Here is a 19,757-nt window from a genome sequence, read left to right as displayed (position 1 = left end):
GCCTGCGTAAAGCATAAAGAGGCGGGGCCAGGGCGGCCGTAGGCGGCACAAAATTCCGAGGCCTAGGAGGTCGCTCAGTAGTGACGTAGCACGCCGCAGACGGAGAGGACGTTTGCGTTCTCGCTCCTTCCTCTTTCTCGACTCCATCTTTGCGGTAGCGGCAGTGGTGGCCACGGTTCAGGTAAGATATGGGCCATGGCCGGAGCCGGAGGGCTTAATAGCAGGCTGAGCTCGAGGTTGGAGGGCGTGTGAAGAATAGAGGAAGAGAGGCTGTTCTGTGGGCCGGGCCGGTCCCCATCGGACTTCTCTGGCCGGCTCGGCCTTACCCACGTGAGACTCCGAGGCCACCTACGGTTGTCCCCGGCCCGCCACCCATTCCTGATCCCCTTTCTCCCAGAGTATTTCTTTTACAAGCCTGGTTGGTTGGTTTCTTTTCAGTCGCCAAAATGCAGCTCTTTGTCCGCGCCCAGGAGCTACACACTCTCGAGGTGACCGGCCAGGAGACGGTCGCCCAGATCAAGGTAAGGCTCTGTGATGCTCCCTAGGGTCTGTTTTTTTCAACCTCTTTCTCCATGGGAACGCTGATGAACCTTGTTTTTCCTTGAAGGCTCATGTAGCCTCGTTGGAGGGCATCGCTCCAGAAGATCAAGTCGTGCTTCTGGCAGGCACCCCCCTAGAGGATGAGGCTACTCTGGGCCAGTGTGGGGTGGAGGCTCTGAGCACTCTGGAAGTAGCCGGCCGCATGCTTGGAGGTGAGTTGGGGAGGACTTTCCTTTGAACTGCTTATAAACTTATTAGTGTAGGGTGTGGAGTTAAGTGCCCTTACTCAGGGTGTTCTTCCTGTTTATCTTACTCAGAAGAACTCTTGAGAGGTCCATGGGAAACCGAGCCAGAGTGCTGTTCTATTTCAGTTACTTACTAGATAGACCCTTTCCTGTGTCCCAGTTTCCTCACTAAAGTCAGGAGGTCAGACCATATCGCCAGTGCACTCTTTAGTTCTTGTTTCAAGTCAGAAGCTGGAAAATTCTGAAGTAGAACCCCAGAATGTGCCAGACTAGACATTCTTTGTCAGAGGTCAAATCTCTGCAACTTTGTTTTTATTCCCTGTTGGGCCCATCTTGCCTTTAAAGTTTGAGTTGAGGGGGAAAGGATTCTGCTAGGTAGGGCCATCTTGTTCTAATGGCTTGCTGTCCTTTTCCACCGCAGGTAAAGTCCATGGTTCCTTGGCCCGTGCTGGGAAAGTAAGAGGTCAGACTCCCAAGGTAAATGAGAGCATTAGTGGTGGTGTTTGGATTTTTTTTCCTGGCACAGCTAAGCCAAAACCCTTGGCTCTTGCCCTGTTTGCTTTCTCCCTCCCTGGCGATAAGGCATGAAAGAGGCAATCTGGGTCTGATGTCCTTCCCTTTTCCCAGGTGGCCAAACAAGAGAAAAAGAAGAAGAAGACAGGCCGGGCCAAGAGACGTATGCAGTACAACCGGCGCTTTGTCAATGTTGTGCCCACCTTTGGCAAGAAGAAGGGCCCCAATGCCAACTCTTAAGTCCATTGTAATCCTGGCTTTCTCTAATAAAGCCACTTAGCCCAATCATCTCATTGTTTCATCTTCATTTACAGGACCTCAGGAGTGATAGGGCTTCTAGGGCTGGTGGTATGAACAGTGAGGCCTCAGTTTGGTTTCTTGGCAGTGTCCAGAGTCAGCGGCTCCTGGCAGGGGTGTGGGGGCAGGAGGTGGAAAGGTGGTAACCTACACCAAAGATCTTCTTGTGCAAATTGGTAACCACAGATGCCAGCTCTTCCGATGTAGAGTTGGGGAAAATTCCAATTCCAAATAACTTGGTAATTATCCTCCAAATATTTCTTCTTTTTATTCTTATTCTTTTAAACAGAGAAAATAGTAGGAGTCATTGTAGTGGGAAAGGTTTTATGGAGGCAGCACTAAAGGGGAGGAGACTGTAGATAGAAGATCTATCAGGGAAAGCCAGTTTGGCCATTTCCCTTAGCTTGGGACCAGCTATGGCATTAGTGGAGTCCAGACCAGGAATCTGGTCTGCCACAGCTTTAGAAGGTATTGACCGATTACATTGGTACTGCAGTGATCTTGTTCTGATTGCCTGACTGGCCTTGCTAACCTAATCACAGGGAGGTTGGTCAGTTGCTTGTTTCAGTGTTCCCAGAAGTGGAGTTCTCTGTAGCTGATTGAAGTTCCCTCCTAGCAACACATGCATACCCATTCATTTTGCTAAAGTTTTTGAAACTGCTGGTTCTTGGAATAGAGCATAGTATGGGGTAAAGACCTTGGGCTCTAGACTTGAACAGACTTGAGTTTGGATCCTTGCTCCCATTTATTTACTGGCTGTCTGACCTTGAGCTAACTAATCTGCTATCATCTCTTGAGAGTTGCTGTGAGGATTAAAGGATATAAAGTGCTTAGATCAGCACCTGCCATATAGAAAGTGCACAAATATATTGGCTATTTTTGTCTTCTGTAGTGATCTTTCCTGAAAGATACTCGCCCCTATCCCTTTTATGAGTTTAGATTCTTGTGGGGAAAGCAAGTTAACTAAATATTTACAAGTGCTATAGCCTTGAAGTAAGCAGGGTGCTGCAATGAAAGGGGGTGGGGATGGAGAGTGATACTCAGAGTATCCTAGGGAAGGTCTCTGAAGACGGGATGAAACAGGAGCCCATCAAGTGGTGAGATGGTGAAAGAGTTCCAGCCAAGAGGACTGTATGCAAAGGTATGTGGCAGATCCTACAGGGTCTTGTCAGACATGGAGGGAAGTTGGAGTCCAAGTGCAATGTAGGGTCACCAAGTTCCAGGAAGGGTTTTAAGCAGGACCTGATGTGATCTAACGTATGACCTAATATTTTCTCTGGCTGACTCCTGGAGGGCTGGCAAGAAAACTAGGAAACCAGTTAAGGTGAGGAACAAATAGTTCAGACCATTACTGATGGAGGGGATGCGAAAATGAGCAGATTCATCAAATCCATCCACGTCTTGGTAGGGAATATGTGATCCACATTGAGATAAAGACAAGGTATTTTGAAGGCAGAACTGACCAGAGAGGTGGGACTGGATATGAATGAGGTAAGGAACCAACGAGCCATATCTTACAAGCCATGGATCAAGGCTTCACAGCGTTTGGCACAGTTTGTGGGTGGATCATCACCTCCACTCTACCAGACTGGAAGCTCTGTTAGGACAGATTCCCCATCTCTGCTTTTCAGTGTATTTTCGGTGCCTAGTGTAGCATTTGAACTTTAAAGTTGGGTGGGGAAATCAAGCAGGAACTCGGATTTGTGAATTTTGCTTTCTTCTGAAAAGGGGAAATGCCAACACACACCCAGTGTAGGTTAGGTACCCCACTCGGCCTTCCTTCCACTCTTCCCTTTGTGTCCCCTGGTCAAATTGCTGCCACTCCAGCGCAGGGATGCCTTCTCTCATTTGGGCTTGGCTCAGTTAGTGGCCCAGAGTAGGTGCTTTACAATGATTGATTTCCGCCACAATACTTTATAGTGCGAAAAAGGCAGCCACTAGAGGGCGAGCTGGACGGACGGCAACTCACTTTTCCTAGGTCTCGCACCGCGCGGGGCGGGGCTCCGCCTGAGCCCAGGACCTAGCAAGTACGTCACCACCGGCTCCTGCGCCTGCCCAAGGGAGGCTCGAGAAGGGCGGGGCTTGGCGTCCGAGTACGGGCGGAAAGTGCCGAGAGTCTTCGGAGAGCGTTGACTAAGCGCTAGGTAGGCCCCAAAGAGGCGGAAATAGCCAAGAAGCGCCGGAAGTGTCGGACTTACGGCGGGTGTGCGTTCGCGGAGGGTGTGCGGCGTTCGGCGCCAGTTGCCATGGAGCCGGCCGGGCCGTGTGGATTCTGCCCGGCGGGGGAGACCCAGCCAGCACGCTACACCTGTCCTCGCTGTAATGTGCCCTACTGCTCGCTGCGCTGCTACCGGGCTCATGGCACCTGCGCAGAAGACTTCTACCGTGACCAGGTGCTGGGAGAGCTGCGTGGCCGCAGCGCCTCGCCCAGCCGCCTGGCCAGCGCCCTACGCCGGCTGCGTCAACAACGCGAGACCGAGGACGACCCCGAAGACGCGGGCCTCAGGCCTAGCCCGGTGCCCGGGCGCCCTCTCAGGACTCTGGGAGCGGCTCGCGCCGGCCGAGAAGGCGGCCTTCGAGCGGCTGCTGAGCCGAGGGGAGGCCGGACGGCTGCTGCCTCCGTGGCGGCCATGGTGGTGGCGTTGCGGGGCTCAGCCGCGGCTTCTGGAGGAGCTGGGTGATACCCCGGGCCCTGACGCTGAGGAGCTGGAGCCCGACTCCGCGAGGACGCCGCCGGAACCCGTAAAGGATGAGCCCGGGGCGGCCAAGCTGGTTCTCAGAGACGTCTTTGGGCCCATCGCCCCCGCCGTGCCCACCCGGATCCCCACGCTGGCCAGCCTGAGCGGTGGCCGGGCATCGCCGCTCGTGCGCTTCCAGCTACCCAACGTGCTGTTCGCCTATGCACACACTCTTGCCCTGTATCATGGCGGCGACGAGGCGCTGCTCTCCGACTTCTGTGCCACGCTGCTTGGCGTTTCTGGAGCCCTAGGCGCTCAGCAAGTCTTCACCACTGTTGAGGAAGCCCTGCAGGCCGCAGTCCACGTTCTAGAAGCAGGCGAGCATCCACCTGGGCCCTTGGGCACACGGGGTGCCATGTGCGAGGCCGCCCGCATCCTACTGGGTGAGGGCCCGGCCAACCAGAAAGGCTACACGCTAGCAGCACTGGGGGACCTGGCGCGGACCCTGGGCCGGGCCCGAAAACAAGCCGTGGCCACCGAAGAGCGAGAACGCCTCTACCGGGCCCGAAAGAAGTGCCAGTTCCTGCTGGCTTGGACCAACGAAAATGAGGTAGCCCTCACACCCCTGGCTCTAGACTGCGCCAGGGCCCACCGAGCACATACTGTGGCAGCCGAGGAAGTGGCAGCCCTCACTGGGGAGCTGGAGCAGCTTTGGGGAGGCCCCCTGCCACCTGCCCGGAGGACTCTCATTGAGGAACTCCCCGGCTGAACTGGAGACCTTGTCAGTAATAAAGGTGTGACTGGTCTGTCCTGTCGCCAGTGCCCGTTTCTGAATGACAGCTGGTTCACCCACCCCTAGACTCTTGGTGGGTCCTCAGAGCAAACCACCTCTCAGCTTCTACCTGATCGGGGCTGACAGCCTGGCCCCAGAAAGGGAGAGAAGCAACCCCAAGGGTTCCAGACATTTATCCAAGGAGAAAGAGCAGCCCCTCCACTCCATTTTGAGGCACAGGCTTCATTTTCCCCTTGTTCCAACAACTGCCTGAGGCTGCTCATCCCTGCCTGTTGGAGCTCGGGGCAGGATAGGGTGTAGGCCCTTGAGCCCCGGGTGTGTCCAGGCTCTTGATGCTGGGTGTGCTGGCCGACGGGTGGGTGCGTGCCCCGACCTGGGCTTCGTGGAGCAGCTTCAGTAGATGTAGGGCATAATTCGGTAAGGCACACGCCGGCAGTATTCGTGCCAGGCCAGGCCATACTTCTGCAGACACTGCTGTTCGTCTCGGGCCTCACGGTGCACCAGCAGCGCAGTGAAGTAGAGGAGGTAGAAGTAGGGCAACAAGTGGGACACCCCTGTGGGGAAAGGGGTTTCCGATCACTCAGCCAGCCCCCAGTTCACAAGGGTTTCCACAGCTAATGGCGCACAGGGGCATCAGGGCTCAATGGTGAAAGGTCTAAGGTCTACAGGGGGTGCTGGCAATGAGGTCTGTCCCAGCCACACCCTAACTCCATCCCTAGTTCCCTTACTACTCTCTCCACTGGGATGCCTCCCTGTTCTCCATTCCATACCCAGACTGGGCATCCTGTGCTCGCCACTCAGCTGCTGCCCCTTGTAGCTCCTGCCCTGTGCCCACCCAGGCCACTCACCGCAGGGCAAGGACCAGGCCAGAGCCATGATGAGGTCTCCAAGGTAGTTGGGATGACGGACCATACCCCACCACCCGGACACCAGCAGCTGTCGCCCTGTGGCTGTAGAGATGGTCTCAAGGTCTAGGGAAAGAGAGAGAGTGGGATGGGGGACCCCCCCCCCCGAAGTCAGCTGCCCCATCTCACAGCACCCTGGAAAGCCAGCTCACCAGCCACTCTGGGATCAGAAGGATTCTTTCGGAAGGTGTTTTTCTGGGAATTGGCTCCACGGAAGATGTAGTAACCTACAGCTGGGGGAAAGTGTGAGCAGGTGGTTAGGGACCTTCTATCTGACCCTGACCATCTACCCACAGCCCGGACTCAGTAGGCCTGGGGACCCAGGACCCAGCCCCTGGCTTTGAAGAAGCATCTGAGGCTTAGCATCTACCGAGTGGGTGCTGAACATTGAGTGAATGAACCCCATCCTGACTGACCATTGATGAGGCAGATGACTAAGGCCATGGGCAACCCGAGCGGCTGTGGGTGGTACAGCAGGAACTGGGCCTGCAGGCTATAGGTGAAGGGTACCCAGGCCAGGTCCCCAAAGGCCAGCATGAAGCCAAACCCGTCACGTATGATGTCCATGGTGGTGAGGACAGCCTCCTGCAGGGACAGGACCCAGACACACTGGCTTAGTCTCCATGAGATCCTCAGGCACCCACCCCTGCCTCCCTTGCCCAGTCCAGCCTCACCTCATGCCAAAGGGCATCACCCACATATAGTAGCTGGAAGCCATTGACCAGCCACATGGCCAGCGAAGGACTCCCCCGAAGTTCTGCTTCCTGCATCATCAAGGCCAAGTTGATGAGGACCTGGGGGTTAGGTGGAGGGTGAGACAGAGTAGTCTATCCCCAGCCTGTCCCCACAGAGGTGGAAGCACCTGGATGGGGCAGCGGCCAGCCTCTCCCCCTTCTCTCAGCTGTCCATCACTAGCTCTCCAACCCTTTGTTGAGTGGCTCAATGGATCGCCTCCTGAGGCGCTCCCCGCCTGTCCTCTCTTGCCTTGTCCTGTAGTGTTCCCTTTGGGAGAGCAACACAGGGAGCAGCTGGATGCTTTCAGGCTTGAGAGTTAAAACAGACCTGGTTTTGAATCTCAGCTTCGCCACCTGGGCAAGTTGCTTACCCTCTCTAAAGCCTACTCTCCCCACCTCCATGTGGAAAATGGACATAATCATGGACCTGCCTCATGGGACTTAGGACTCACCAACAGTGTGTGTGAAGCACTAAGCTCGTGTTTGGCACATAGTAAGTGCTCGATCACGATGAGCTGGCAGCCAGCCTGTGCTGAGCACCCCCATTCTGCCAGCACTGGGCTCAGTGCTGTCATTAAGGTTATCACTTCTGATCCTCACAATAACCTGGGGAGGAAGCTCTTACTTTAGCCCATGTCACACATGAGGAAATAGCCTCAAAGGCCAGGATTCAGTGCCATGATGGGCACTCAGCTCTCCTGACTCTGGATGAGGTCATTTCCAGGGTGACAGGGACCTGGCCCAGGACACCCTTCAGGAAATCTTGACGACAGTCCAGTACAGGTGATTATAACCAAAACCCACAGTTGGCATGTTGTCAAGGCCATCAGTGATGGATAAGTTGCTAAACCCAGTGATCAATTTGAAGTTCTGCACCGCTGTGACCAGCAGGCAGCAGAGGATCACTTTCTCATCTTGAAATAGATCTTGTGCTTGACTGCTTTAGTTAACATTGCGCCTGCTTTCCTGACTTCCAGTTTTGTTCTTCTCCATAGCATTTAGCATCCCCTGACCCGGGATGTTTATTTATTTTTGGTCTGTCTTTCACACTAGAATGTAGGCTTCATGAAGACAGAGATCTGTTTCTTTCTTTCCTTTAATTTTTTTGTTTGTTTCCCAGTACCTAGAGTAAAGCTTAGGGCACATGGCGGACTCAACAAAGATTTGTGGAATGAATGATTAATGATTTACATCTGCACAATATCGGCCCTGCCCTGCCCTGCCCAGGCAGTGCTCACCCATCCCACCCCTCCTCCTGGCTGGAGGCCCATTTAGCTGTGCTCAGCATACCCAGCCGATGAGGCCGGGCCGCAGTTCGCAGAAGTATTTGAAGTCAAAGGAACAGATGCGTGGGTTGAGCTCCCGTCCCAGGAAAAAGTCGTAGATGGGATTTCCTGGAGAATAATGGAGGGTGAAGGTGAAAGCAAACAGCCCCATCTGCTTCTATCCACACCGTACTGGGACTCCTCTCACCTGAGTTTCCCCCTGGTGCCAGGGCAAAAGCAGGGACTACCAGAGACTTCAGATAGAGAAGGAGGCTGAAGATGAAGGCGATGAGGGTGGCCGCAAATGCCAAGGGCAGGAGCATTTCTGAGAGCGCTCCCAGGGGCAGCCCGGCTGACATCCCCAGGCCGAGCAACAAGGCTGTCAGCACCAAGGCCTGGAAACCTGAACCGCAGCACACAGTGAGTACTGGAAATTATGCCCCTCCACCCCAGGGAGGTCGCAGACTTTGCCCCAAGCCATTAGGCTGACACTTTGGCTTTCAGAGGGTCACCCCAGCCACTTCGGTGCAGAGTAGCAGCAAATGCTGTAGGAGGGGAGGAGGGACGCGGGGTGTGGAGAGAGCCAGCGGAATCCCCTATATCTGTCCTGGGCGGAAAAGAGGCGCAAAATAGAGCTTGGGGTCTCCGTGGACCCCCCCCCCCCATCAGGCCTGGGGCTCCACCCCCATCCACCCAACTCCAGCGCAAGGAACCAGCCCCCAGGCACCGTTAATGGGGTAGCGCAGTCGACTCTTGTCCTTCAATTCTTGCCCCTCGGCCACCTGTGGGCACAACGGAGCTCTGGTAAGGGTCGAGGGTACCTTCAGGCTCGCGGAACACCCTCCCTCCGCCCGCCTCCCCCAGCCTCCCCCGCGTGTCAGCGAGCATAGTCCCCACCTTGCGCGCCGGCAAAAGGTAGAGCGCCGCCTGCAGGCCGAGCCAGGTAAGACACAGCAACAGCGCCCACGGGCTCCACAGCGCCTCGAGTCCCGGCAGGTAGGGGGGTGGGCCCAGGAGGCGCGCCGAGCCCGAGCGGGCTACCAGTAGCAGGTGGAACATGGTGGCAGGGAGCAGCAGCATCAGAGCCGCAGCGCCTGGGGAAGGGGACCGATCGCGTGGGACGTCCGCTCTCCAACTCTCCCGGACCCCCACAGACGCCCGGTCTTATACAGGGCCCCATCACCGTCTTCCATATCCCGTTCTCAGCCTTCAGCCCCCTTCTCTGATTTCTGTCTTGGTCACCGCCCCCAGGTACTCTCGAAGACTCTGCTCCTGCTCCCCTTAGTCCGCCCAGTCTTCCAATCCACAAATCCCCTGCTCTGAATCCCCCAAAACTGGTTCCTCCTCAGCCCCTTCTCCAGACTCTCCTCCCCAAACCCCTAAATCCCTCTGCCTCTGGATACCTTTCAAAGCCTTTCATCCTCAGATCCTGCCCCCATCCTCACTCGTAGCTCACCCCTCCAGTTCTCCCTCGCCAAGCCTCTGGCCGCAAGTCCCCCTTTATCTGCCCCATTACCCAGGGGTCCTCCGAATTCCGTCGGGGCCCGGGAGCCCTGAAGAGGTGCCATTGTCTTCGCTCCGCCGTGGGGAGGGTGGGGGATCACAAAAATCCGTCAAGGAAACACAGCCCACCCCATTTCCCCAGGAGAATGGCTCGGTAACACGGAGGATCATGCCCTGCTGGGCTTGCACCTGTCTCGACACCGAGCTGATACAGCGACCGCTTTTGTCCCCAGGTCTTTAAATGGACCCGCCCCCAGCCCATTCTGGGCCCAGCAGGTCAGCCAATCGGCTCTCGGGGAGAGACCAACGCGAGCGCCAGCCGCCTGGGTAGTCTCTGCAGTCTCAGGCTCACAGCTCCACCCCACGGCCGCAAGTCCCGCCCTACAAGCGACAGGGAGCAGGAGACAACACGTCTTTATTAGGCAAGTCTGGAGGCCAGAAAGGAAGGGCCCCCGGGGAGGGAGACCAGGGGTCGGGAGGGTTGGGGCGACGGGGCCAGCCCGTGTATGGCTGGGACTGGGCCTAGCCTCGCTCACAGATGACCTCGACGACACTGGGTTCCATGGGCACTGGGTCCGGGCAGCGAAGGGCAGCTGAGGCCACCACTTCATCCAACAGCAGGTGCACAAGCTCTTCATCAGCCACGAAGCGCCACAGGTAGAGCTGCAGGAAGTGACAGTCCACCTGTACCTGCTGCAGGCCAAAGCGCCCAAAGGTGCGCAGCCGCACACACTCCAGCAGCGTCTTCAGGCTGATTTTGATGATGCCTGTCAGTACTGACACCTGCAGGCAGGGAAACAGTGATGCAGATCCCCACCAGCAGGTGTTGGGGAGGGGTTCTGGACCCCTGAGAAAGGGAACCCACGTTCTGGGCCAGGGCCAGGAAGACAATAAGATGCCAGTAGCTGTGATGGGGTAGAAAATCTCAGGACCCAAGTTAAGAGGGAGAAAATATACAATGTTGGCACAATCATCTGGAGGGGAGCAGACAGGGAGGGCCGAGCAGACAGAGAGGGCCTAGCAATCAGAGGCAGAGATGGGGGTCAGCACTGACATGGGGAGGGGGAATGTTTACTAACTTAGCACCAAGTCCCTGAGTGTGGGCTGGGTGGGGGCAGAGAGCACACTGTGAATAGAAATCCCTAGGGAAGACCCAGAACTATGGTGGGGACAAGGACAAGGGCCAAATAGGCATACTTGATTGTCACCCAGGTTGGGAGCACACCAAGGTCAGGGAAGAGGGTTATGAGATGGTGATGGTGGGGCTCTGGATGACCACTCACTCCTAGAAACAGCCCTCAGAAACAGAGACTGGGGGACAGAGACCTAGGGCTCCCTAGGCCAATGTGGGGCTGCTTCAGCCAAACTTCCCAAGGGGACCTGGGAAGGTAGGGACACCAGGGACTTCGGACCTTATTGAATTCCACAGGGCTGAACACATCAATACGTTCAGAGAACAGCTTCTGGATGTTGCTCAAGAGGTTGGTGTCCATTGGGGCACTGGATGGGGGGAGACAAGCAATCAGAGCCCACCCTGCACGCCCATCCTCCTTTGTCCATCCCACCTGGGGCTACCCTGACCAGCCAGACCTGGGTGTATAGCTGGGGGCATAGCGGCCCTGCTGCCGAGAGCTGCTGTAAACGGAGAAGGTCCTCTTGCTAGAGTCGCTGCTCTGAGCCTTCCGAACACCCTCCTCATATAGGAGCCCCACCTGGTGGTGGAAGGAGGAGCTGCAATGAAGCCAGGGCATGGGGAACATCCAGCCCACCAGGCGCCCTAGGGAAGGACCACGGATGCCCTAAGTTACACACTCACTTGTTACAAGAATTACATATGTTATAAGAGCCACAGGGTAGTTCGGGCCTATACCCAGTCAGTACCCAGTCACTATTTGCAGAACCAGTGGAGCAGGGCAAAGGTGGGCCATAAGAGTTGATACTAGGGCCCAATCTTCAGTGCCAACCCTGCCCTGATTTCCTGGGTGACTCTGGGCCTCAGCTTCCTCCTAGGTGGAATGGGGGTGACAATGCCACAATTCACGGCTGAGGAGGAAGAGGGCACTGCCTGACCCCTGCTGTCTTGATCCTCAGAGGGTTGTTCCTCAGCACCCCACCTGCATCAGGGCTCCCCCGGCCAGCCCAGAACAGCACCTGCACATCAATAGCTGTCGTGTCCTCCACCACCCGCTTCATGACAGCACGCACATTCCGAGGCTCCAGGGTACTGAGCCAGTCCCGCGTCTCCACACTCTTGCGTAGCATCTGTGATATAACCAGGCCCTGCACCTTCACGTAGTGGGTCAGCAGCCGCCGCGCCGTCTCCCTGGCCTCCGCACACAGTGTGCTCACAGGCGTCACTGGGGACTGGTCCTGAGCCAGGGATGCAGAGGACAGACAAGCAGTGGGTACTGGGGGAGGCTAAGCTGGGCACAGGCAGCCCTGACCATAAGGGTACTGCCCAGCCTCCTGCAGTCCTAGCATCAGCATCCCCTACCCTGCTATGAGCTAGCAGTTCACCTGCACCAGAAACTGTTCATCGGTGAGGGTGAGGATGTAGGAGATGGTGGCTGTCTCGTAGTCCAGGCAGAGGCGGGAGAGCAGCAGGAGCAGGGCAGGTGGCGTGGCACCCCCCTTCTCCCCAGGGCTGTCACAGAAGCTCTGAGCTGTCTGGCACATGGAGCGGATGAAGCCCACGATGAGGCCCTCCCGGACGCCCTGGCTGCAGAACTCACCCTGTGAGAAGGAGGGGCCCAGATACACAGCAGGTCCCGTTTTCCAGGCAGGGGCTGCTAGTGACCCTCTACTGGGACACTAAATGCCCTGGCTCCTCTCCAAGGGACAGCTTCACCCTGCATTCCAGTACCCCAGATCAGCTCCCCTGCATGGGGAGGGAGTGCAGGGGGGCAAAGCCAGCACTGTGGACCTTGCTTGCAGATGCCCTCATCCAAGCCTTCCCCACCCCTCCAGGCTGTGCCAGCCTTCCTCAAGACAAACTAAAACCACTTTCAGAGTGCCTGGGCAACGACTGTGTGCCCTGGTAGCTGCCAGCCTGCATGCAGGATGAACAAAAGAATGCCCAGAAAAAGAAAAAAAAAAGAATGCACAGGGAAAGGCCGTACCCGGAAGTAGGGCTTGTTGGAGAAAGACACCTCCTTGGCAGTGAAGAGGTGCACAGAGGCCAGCGAGGCCTTAATGTGGCTCAGGATGGAGCTGGCCACGTTGGCCAGCAACTCAGCCAGGCCAGGGCCTTCCTTCCCAGCCATTCGAGGCGCGGCCAGCGCCTGCCGCACATCAGTCAGGCAGCCCAGGAAGGCTGCCTGAAGGCCCTGCAGGTGGTGGCCCAGGCGTTCGCGGGCCACTCGCTCCACGATCTCTGTGGCAGCCTCCGCCAGCCCGGCAGCGGCCAGCAGGGCCCCAGGTGCCCGCAGGCGCCGGTGGAAGCGGTCCAGCGCCCGCACCAGCAGGGAGTTGTCACCGCCACCTTGCTCCTGCGCCAGCCGCCACTCCACCAGCGCAAAGTAGCGGCTGCCCAGCTCCCGGGCAAAGGCTGCCAGTTTCTCGGCACCTGCTGGGCCCTGGGCCGCAAACAGCTCCTGGTAGGCCGCCGCCACCTGACAGAGGCCACCGACGAAGCCGCTGCCGCCATGGTCAGTGAACTCTAACACGTCTGGGGCCGGAGGGGAGGGTCCCAGCTCCGCCTCCAGGCTTCTCAGCTCCTCCTCCAGCCGCCCTCGCGCGTGTGCCAGGAACTCCTCGCACAGCTCCTCCGCAGGCTCACCCAGGGCCAGCAGCAGCTCCACGCACTCTGCTTGCTCTGGGGCGCCTGAGCCGCCCTCCCTGCGGGGAGGGAGATGCAGGTGAAGGGCAGGAAGATAGAATTCGGGGGGATGGGAGCAGACCCAGGTGCCCAGCGAGGGTGGCAATGAGAGCCCTGGGCCCACACCTGAAGCGCTGCCGTAGTTGCTGGGCTAGGCGAGCCGTGATGACCTGGCAGTCGTCCTGGATGGCGCGGAAAGACGGCAGGTGCTGGTACTGCTGCAGCACGGCCCGCGCGCGGCCCTGGTAGCGCACCGCCTGCCCGTAGGCGCCCAGCTCCACGCACTTGGTGAGGCGTGAGGGCAGCTCGAAGAGGAACTGCAGCTTCCGTAACAGCGCGTGGACCCCTGGGGGGACAGGGGGAGATGGTGTTAGCCCCAAAGCCCCGAGGGTGGCCCATTTTAGCCCCAGCTCTGGGGCGCGGCCCACCTGCCAGCTTGGTGATGCGCTCGTGACGGTCCTGCAGCGTGGCACTGATGCGCGCGCTGAATTCTGTGATCACTGCCATGTTGGTGGCCAGCCGGTCCATCTCGTCCTCCATCTTCCGGAAATCGTTCTTCATCTTCCGAATGGTGTCTAGGAGTGCAGGAGCGCAGGAGAGGGAAAAGCGGTTGAGGAGGGGCCCAGGCAGAACACTCAGCTTGAGACCACGGCCAAATGCCCTCACACACCCTCACCCCACTTCCCAAGCGCGCCTGAGCCCACTCTAGGGTCACACTGATGATTCGGTGATTGAAAAGGGTTGCAGTGGTGCGTGGTCACTGGAAATGGGGGTAGGTGTCATTATGTCAGTGCAGCAGATGTTTTCTGAGCACCCCTTGTGTGCTCCTAGCCCTGGTGCAGTGGGGAGATGGCCCATGATATGACAGCCCTTGCTCCCAGAAGACACCCAGATCCAAAGGAGGGCACAGGGCACTTGGCAGGGACCTGTCTGCTCCTTCCCAGGGGCATCTTCCAGGCCCAGCACACTGCCTGGCACCAGGAGACAATAAATACTTGTACGCCCTTATCTCCTTCCCAGACCTCCCAAACCCTCTCTCTCTGCCTTGTGGAACAAGGGTTTGGGGTTTGTTGTGCTTTTTGGATGTGTATATTCATGCTTTTCATCAAATTTGGGCAGGTTTTGCCCATTATTTCTTCATGTATTATTTCTGCTTTCTCCACTCACTCTGGCATCCCCATTATGCAGGTGTGAGCACACTTGATGGTGTACCCCAGGTCCCTAAGGCTCTCTTCACTTTTCTTCATGCTTTGTTCTTTCTGTTCCTCACACTGAATAATTTCATCTAACCTATGTTCAAGTCTGCTTGTTCTTTCTTTGCTTGTTCAAATCTGTAAAAGAGCCCCTCCAGCGATCTTTCATTTTAGTTGTTGTACCTTATCATTTCTATTTGGTTCTTTTGTTAAATAATTTCTTCTATTTGATATTCTGTATTTGGTGAAACAATCTCATTCCTTTCTTTAGTTTAGATATAGTTTACTTTAGGTCTCTGAATATACTCAAAATAGCAGATTTAAATCTCTGTAATAAATCCAATGTCTGGGCTTCTACAGAGTTTCTACTGAGTTTTTCCCCCTGTATGGGCCGGATTCCTGCTTTATTTGCATGTCCTATAAATTTTTGTTGAAAAAACAGATATATTAAATAACATGGCAAGTCTAGGAATCAGATTCTCTTCTCCTGTTTATTGTTGTTGCTGCTTGTTGCTGTTGTTTATTTTTCTGAGTTACTAAACCTGTACTAATTAGCTTCTGAATCAATTCTGTGAAGTCTGAATTCTTTGTTGTGTATAGCCACTAAAATACTTACTTGGTAAGCTTAGTGATCAGCTACTGATTGGACAGGAATTTCTTTAAATACCTGGAAACAATAAATCTCCTAGTATTTATTGAGGAGCTCTGTGTGTGGTATTGGGGCATACCTTAAACACTTAACCAGGAGGTTTATAACTCTGCCTCAGCTTTCACTTCCTGCTCGCACTGAGCCTGAAGGTGAGCCAGAGGTGAGAGCTTAGGGCATTCTCAGGTCCTTCTTAAAAGCATGTGTACTACCCTACATATGTTGGCCCTTCAAAATTACTAATATGTCAGAGCTTGTCAAAGCCCCTAGAGACATCTCATTCCTCAGCTTTTCCTTTTAAGCTTTTGGGCTAGTACTATTATTTGCCCCAGGTATTATTCATCACTTCAGGGAGACACCACTTTTGCCTATAATTGTTTTTGACAAACAACTCTGGTGGGAGGCTTTTAGCACTGGGTGACCTCCAGGTCAAGACAAACCTACGGAGTGGAGTGAGTGTGTTAGGAAACCACCAGACAGGTTAAATAATGATAATTCTTTGGGCATGAGGCATTGAAACAGCTCCAGCTTTGTTCCATTCCTTCTAGTACTAGGAATATGGGCTATTTTTCAAGGTTACTGCAGAGATGGAGAGGAAATGGTGGGGCCAGGGCAAGTTAAAACATCTCAGGATTGCTACTTTTACCAAGATTCAGCTGTTTTTGTCAAATAAATGCTCCTGTGATTGCTGCACATCTTTGGTTAATTTTCAGAGTTCTGAGAAAGTTAATTCTAACTATTTTGGCCAGTTTTGGGGTTGCTTTCATGGAGGGGACATTTTCAAATGCACCTCCTCCACTATTTTTGCTGAGGTCACTCTGGACACCATGCCTGTTTGCGTAAATGAATTTTGCTGGAATACAGCCATGCTGAGTCATTTATATTATCTCCAGTTGCTTTCAGGCTACAATGGTATCTAAGTAGTTCCAACAGAAACCAGATGGTCCACAAAGCCTAAAATATTTACTTTTTGGTCTTTTCAGAAAACCACCCCTGGCGCATAGCCAATGCAGTCAGACCCTGCTCTGTTCTCTTGTTCTCCCTGCTCCATTCTCTTTTTCTCCCTGCTCCGGTCACAGCACTTTCCCAGGGCCTTTGCACAGGTTGTTTCCTTAGCCTGGGCCCCTCTGCCCCCAGATCCTCCCACTTTTCCACTGTTATCCCTCAGTCCATACCACCAGCATCTTGCAATAGCCTGTTGCAATAGCCTTCTAATGGGTATCTCTGCCATCCTTGCCTCCCTATAGTCCAGTCTCAATAAAGTGGGCAGAGAGGTCCTTTTAAAACAGAAGTCAGGTCACCCCATTCTTCTGTTCATTTCCTCTCACTCAGAGTAAAGAGCAGGATCTTCATACCCACTTAGAAATCCCTACATAATCTGGCCCCCACTAACCCTCCACCCTAGTCATCTACCTCTCCTCCTCCCTTCCTCCTCCCAAACTCCCTGCTTCACTCTGAATACACCAGACACGTTCTCTCTTCAGAATTCTTGTTCCTGCTGTTTCGTCCCCCAACTTCTCCTCCCCACAGCTGGCTCTTCCTCACCAAGGCCCTGCTCAAAGGTTACCACCTCAGAGGTGCCTTCTCATACTTACCCTAAAGATGGACACACACCCCCCCCACATTACTCTTTTCCTCTTACTGTTTTTTCTTATAGCACGTACTACTACTTTTATTTGTGTGTTCACTTATTGTCTGTCTTCCCAACTAGAATGTGGGCTCCAGGCAGGAGCTTGATCTAGTTGGTTCACTGTTAGATTCCCAATATGCAGAGAAGCCCTTGGCAAAAAAGGAAGGAAAAAAAAAAAAAAAAAGCATTCAGTGATTATTTCTTTAAGGAATATAAGACTCTAAAGTCTTTATAGATTTAGAACCTCTAACTCCAACACTCACTTTCTAATTTTCTCCTTTTCTTAGGAAAAAAGGTAAAAAACCAAATCATCCCTATTAAGAAGAGCTAAGTGTCAAACTATTATACATATTCTAACAAATGGAAAATGTAATGTTGGCAAAATTCCTGGAGAAATTTCTCAGCATAGGAATTATACTTTCTTGCTGTTTGATGCTGATATTAATATTAACAAATAGAAGGGCACGTACTCATAGAACCTGCTTCAAATCAGATAAGAGAACGATGACTGTGTGTTACTACACCCACCATTGTGATGTGAGCAGAATGAGAGGTGTGAGAATGCACCCCACAGAGGTTCATGGGACATTCCCACAGACTACAGGTAGACCCTCCAGATCTGCCTCTAGGACTAGTACGTGTGGGTCCAAAATTATTACAAAAGTCTGAGCAGTGCATGTCACCAACAGAGGACAGAAGCTAGTGCAGATGATAGCTGAATGCTGTCTAGCACTGTCTTGAATAAAAGGGACAGAAGGGGAAGAAACCCTTTACTTGATCTTCATCCCTTACTGTCATAAGTTTTCAGTCTCTTTGCTTCATTAAAAAAAAAAAAAAAAAAAAAAGAGCTCTTTCAGCCATCTTGGAGACTGTGGAAACCTGCTGGGAACAGGACTTCTAAACCAATAAACATGTCTGGAAGGCTGTGGTCCAAGGCCATTTTTGCTGGCTATAAGAGGGGTCTCCGGAACCAGAGGGAGCACACGGCTCTTCATAAAATTGACGGTATTGATGCGCGAGATGAAATTGAATTCTATCTAGGCAAGAGATGTGCTTGTGTGTACAAAGCAAAGAACAACACATTAACTCCTGGTGGAAAACTGAACAAAACCAGAGTAATCTGGGGAAAGGTAACTCGTGCTCATGGAAACAGTGGCATAGTTCATGCCAAATTCTGAAGCAATCTTCCTGCTAAGGCCACTGGACACAGAATCCATGTGCTGCTGTACCCCTCAAGGATTTAAACTTATTGAAAAGTAAATAAAAGTATGGATTTGTTAAAAAAAAAAAAAAAGAAGAAGAAGAAGGGGAGAAGGGGAAAGGAATGAAGGAAGGAGAGAGGTAGGAAGGAAGAAAAGGAAAGAAGAGAAGAGAGAGAAAGACATAAGCTCATCATCAAGGCAGACGTGAACCAAAGAAGAACAATGCCACTAATGAGCGAAACTAACCTTACTGAGGCACCCTTAGTGTCAGAGAGTCTAAGTGTTTCAGATAAATTCATTTTTTTTTTTAAATTTCATTTTGTCCTTTCTCTCCTTTGGTCCTCAAAACAACCCTCTGAGAACAGTTATTACCTCTATAGCCATCAGATCACAAATGCTCTCAGAGAAAGAGGTGACAGTGGATTAATGTCAGGGCAGGACTGGAATCTGGGTCTGCTCCATCTAAATCCTCTGGCTTCCCCAACACAGGAGTAACTGGGCGATGTGGGTCTGCAAGGAGTATCCCAGTAAGAATCACCTGTGGCTGAGATGAACTTGTTGTAGTTCTCATAGACCAGGGTCTGCATGTCGCTGTCTAGAGCCCGGATCTGCCGCACCATGTCCGTCTCACTGTCCATCAGCTGAGCCAGTGGGCACTCTCTACGCAGCTGGAGGAAATTGGGTGGTTAGTGTTCAGGACAGGGGGCACTCATGTCCCCCAGCCTTGCCCCTAACTGGGAAGGCTTTTAGTGCAAGAAAACCCTGATTTCCCTCCTCCTCCATTGACAGTAATCTCAGACATGGAGCCTGTAAGCGGCATAGCTCAGGAGTTACCAAGTTAGACCCTTTTGGGATTTGTCAGCATTTGAAATCCGCAGATTTAGCCAAGGCCCAGTCCTACGCCTGTCTGCGCCTGGGCCACGCTCCTATCTCGGGTCTCATACGATCGATCAGCCCAGGAGACTGCAGACTTCTCACTATCTCAGGTCAGTCCACGTCTGCCCACGCCCCCTTAAACTCCAGCTCTGACCCTACTGCCCGACCGAGGGTCGTCCTGCTTTTATGAACCCCTGCTTCCCTCACCCCCGCAACGTCTCAGGCATTATCTGTGGGGTGCAATATATCGGGGGTCTGGTCCCCTTACCCATACACACACCTTGTCCAGATACACTTCCGGGTCGAAGTGCGCCCCGTTGAGATCCGTCGGGTCCAGGGGGTCCGGCCCCACGGGGCGCCCCGCAGCCTCCCCCTCTGAGAGGCCGTAGTAAAGCTTCAGCATCCCATGCGCCTTCCGCCGACGCTCCGGAGCCTCCGCTTCGGGCCGCTCCAGGGAGTCCCCAGGTCCAGACCCCGGGCCAGGCCCAGCGGCTGCGGCCGCCATGGCTCCAACTGCAGTCCACGGGCGTGAGGCTGGGCAGGAGTCGGGGAGGAGGCACTTCCGGGAGCCATAAAGTTGTTATTGAAACGAGGCAGTCCTTCAGGTGAAACGTCCCCCTGCAGCCTTAGTCCTTCGAGATTAGAGTTCCCCCCGTCTTTCCTCTCTGAGCGAAGAGGTTCCGGAAGAGCCCTGGGGTCCCCCAGCTTCTCAGGTGGAAGGATTCTGTGGAACTGGTCGGGTTACTCTCTTCTCAGAAGGAGAGCGGGGCGTGGCTCCCAACCCCGCACCCCTGCAGGCAAGGTCTCAGGGAATATGTCCCTAGATGCAGTGGACGGAATGCAGGCCATGGAGCCAGAGACCACGTGCCTGGCATCCTGCCACTGCCTTGTTACCGGGGCCACGGCTTAGCTTCCCCATT

The 19,757-nt window shown here is 54.2% G+C and overlaps 4 protein-coding genes, 1 long non-coding RNA gene and 1 pseudogene across 7 annotated transcripts; 3 read left to right on the top strand and 3 right to left on the bottom strand.

Annotated features, from left to right (window-relative positions):
• The first annotated feature begins 40 nt into the window (after window positions 1-40).
• On the top strand, window positions 41-1,586 carry FAU (FAU ubiquitin like and ribosomal protein S30 fusion). Its single transcript, XM_006179545.2, has 5 exons — window positions 41-181; window positions 439-521; window positions 608-752; window positions 1,207-1,262; window positions 1,413-1,586. The coding sequence occupies exons 2-5, from the start codon at window positions 447-449 to the stop codon at window positions 1,536-1,538; spliced, it is 402 nt and encodes a 133-aa protein (XP_006179607.1). The 5' UTR covers window positions 41-181; window positions 439-446; the 3' UTR covers window positions 1,539-1,586.
• On the bottom strand, window positions 636-3,641 carry LOC116666523. The gene is made up of 3 exons (XR_004323430.1): window positions 3,627-3,641; window positions 3,169-3,173; window positions 636-779 (listed from the first exon to the last, which is right to left on the bottom strand). It is a non-coding gene; the product is annotated as an uncharacterized LOC116666523 (long non-coding RNA).
• LOC102518824 lies at window positions 1,794-18,038 on the top strand (annotated as a pseudogene).
• ZNHIT2 (zinc finger HIT-type containing 2) lies at window positions 3,677-5,088 on the top strand. Its single transcript, XM_032489770.1, is given in 2 exon segments — window positions 3,677-4,111; window positions 4,113-5,088. Coding segments are annotated over 2 exon segments (1,200 nt in total). The 5' UTR covers window positions 3,677-3,841; the 3' UTR covers window positions 5,043-5,088.
• Window positions 5,224-9,701, bottom strand: TM7SF2 (transmembrane 7 superfamily member 2). The gene is made up of 10 exons (XM_006179546.3): window positions 9,487-9,701; window positions 8,868-9,064; window positions 8,698-8,752; window positions 8,179-8,373; window positions 7,996-8,099; window positions 6,646-6,765; window positions 6,388-6,556; window positions 6,124-6,204; window positions 5,915-6,037; window positions 5,224-5,620 (listed from the first exon to the last, which is right to left on the bottom strand). Exons 1-10 carry the CDS (start codon window positions 9,536-9,538, stop codon window positions 5,460-5,462), a joined length of 1,257 nt encoding a protein of 418 aa, XP_006179608.2. The 5' UTR covers window positions 9,539-9,701; the 3' UTR covers window positions 5,224-5,459.
• On the bottom strand, window positions 9,873-19,569 carry VPS51 (VPS51 subunit of GARP complex). 3 transcript variants are annotated; one of them, XM_032489762.1, is made up of 10 exons: window positions 19,118-19,558; window positions 18,500-18,629; window positions 13,719-13,865; window positions 13,417-13,636; window positions 12,593-13,310; window positions 11,991-12,206; window positions 11,625-11,843; window positions 11,064-11,185; window positions 10,886-10,973; window positions 9,873-10,256 (listed from the first exon to the last, which is right to left on the bottom strand). In XM_032489762.1, exons 1-10 carry the CDS (start codon window positions 19,340-19,342, stop codon window positions 9,996-9,998), a joined length of 2,346 nt encoding a protein of 781 aa, XP_032345653.1. In that variant the 5' UTR covers window positions 19,343-19,558; the 3' UTR covers window positions 9,873-9,995. The 3 variants fall into 3 exon arrangements, 2 of the variants coding, with proteins under 2 accessions (XP_032345653.1, XP_032345654.1); XR_004323424.1 differs by having other exon boundaries at window positions 10,120-10,256; window positions 11,064-11,250; window positions 19,118-19,568; XM_032489763.1 differs by lacking the exon at window positions 9,873-10,256 and having other exon boundaries at window positions 10,802-10,973; window positions 11,064-11,250; window positions 19,118-19,569.
• Window positions 19,570-19,757: the final 188 nt, after the last annotated feature.

This window comes from Camelus ferus, chromosome 10 (assembly GCF_009834535.1).
Source record: "Camelus ferus isolate YT-003-E chromosome 10, BCGSAC_Cfer_1.0, whole genome shotgun sequence".
NCBI classification, from domain to species: domain Eukaryota; kingdom Metazoa; phylum Chordata; class Mammalia; order Artiodactyla; family Camelidae; genus Camelus; species Camelus ferus.
Note: the sequence above shows the minus strand (reverse complement) of the source record. Positions and strands in the feature narration are given on the sequence as shown.

Bases quoted from the DNA above. Each gene is read 5' to 3' on its own strand.
- FAU (XM_006179545.2), top strand. From the start codon at position 447: ATGCAGCTCTTTGTCCGCGCCCAGGAGCTACACACTCTCGAGGTGACC. The intron at 753-1,206 runs GTGAGTTGGGGA...TTTCCACCGCAG, and splicing joins AGCCGGCCGCATGCTTGGAG to GTAAAGTCCATGGTTCCTTG. The intron at 1,263-1,412 runs GTAAATGAGAGC...CCCTTTTCCCAG, and splicing joins TAAGAGGTCAGACTCCCAAG to GTGGCCAAACAAGAGAAAAA.
- TM7SF2 (XM_006179546.3), bottom strand. From the start codon at position 9,538: ATGGCACCTCTTCAGGGCTCCCGGGCCCCGACGGAATTCGGAGGACCC. The intron at 9,065-9,486 runs GTAATGGGGCAG...CCCCTTCCCCAG, and splicing joins GGAATTCGGAGGACCCCTGG to GCGCTGCGGCTCTGATGCTG. The intron at 6,557-6,645 runs GTGAGGCTGGAC...CTGTCCCTGCAG, and splicing joins GTGATGCCCTTTGGCATGAG to GAGGCTGTCCTCACCACCAT.
- VPS51 (XM_032489762.1), bottom strand. From the start codon at position 19,342: ATGGCGGCCGCAGCCGCTGGGCCTGGCCCGGGGTCTGGACCTGGGGAC. The intron at 13,866-18,499 runs GTGATTCTTACT...CTGCACTCCTAG, and splicing joins CAAGTTCATCTCAGCCACAG to ACACCATTCGGAAGATGAAG. The intron at 10,257-10,885 runs GTCCGAAGTCCC...CCCTGCCTGCAG, and splicing joins GCCCTGTGGAATTCAATAAG to GTGTCAGTACTGACAGGCAT.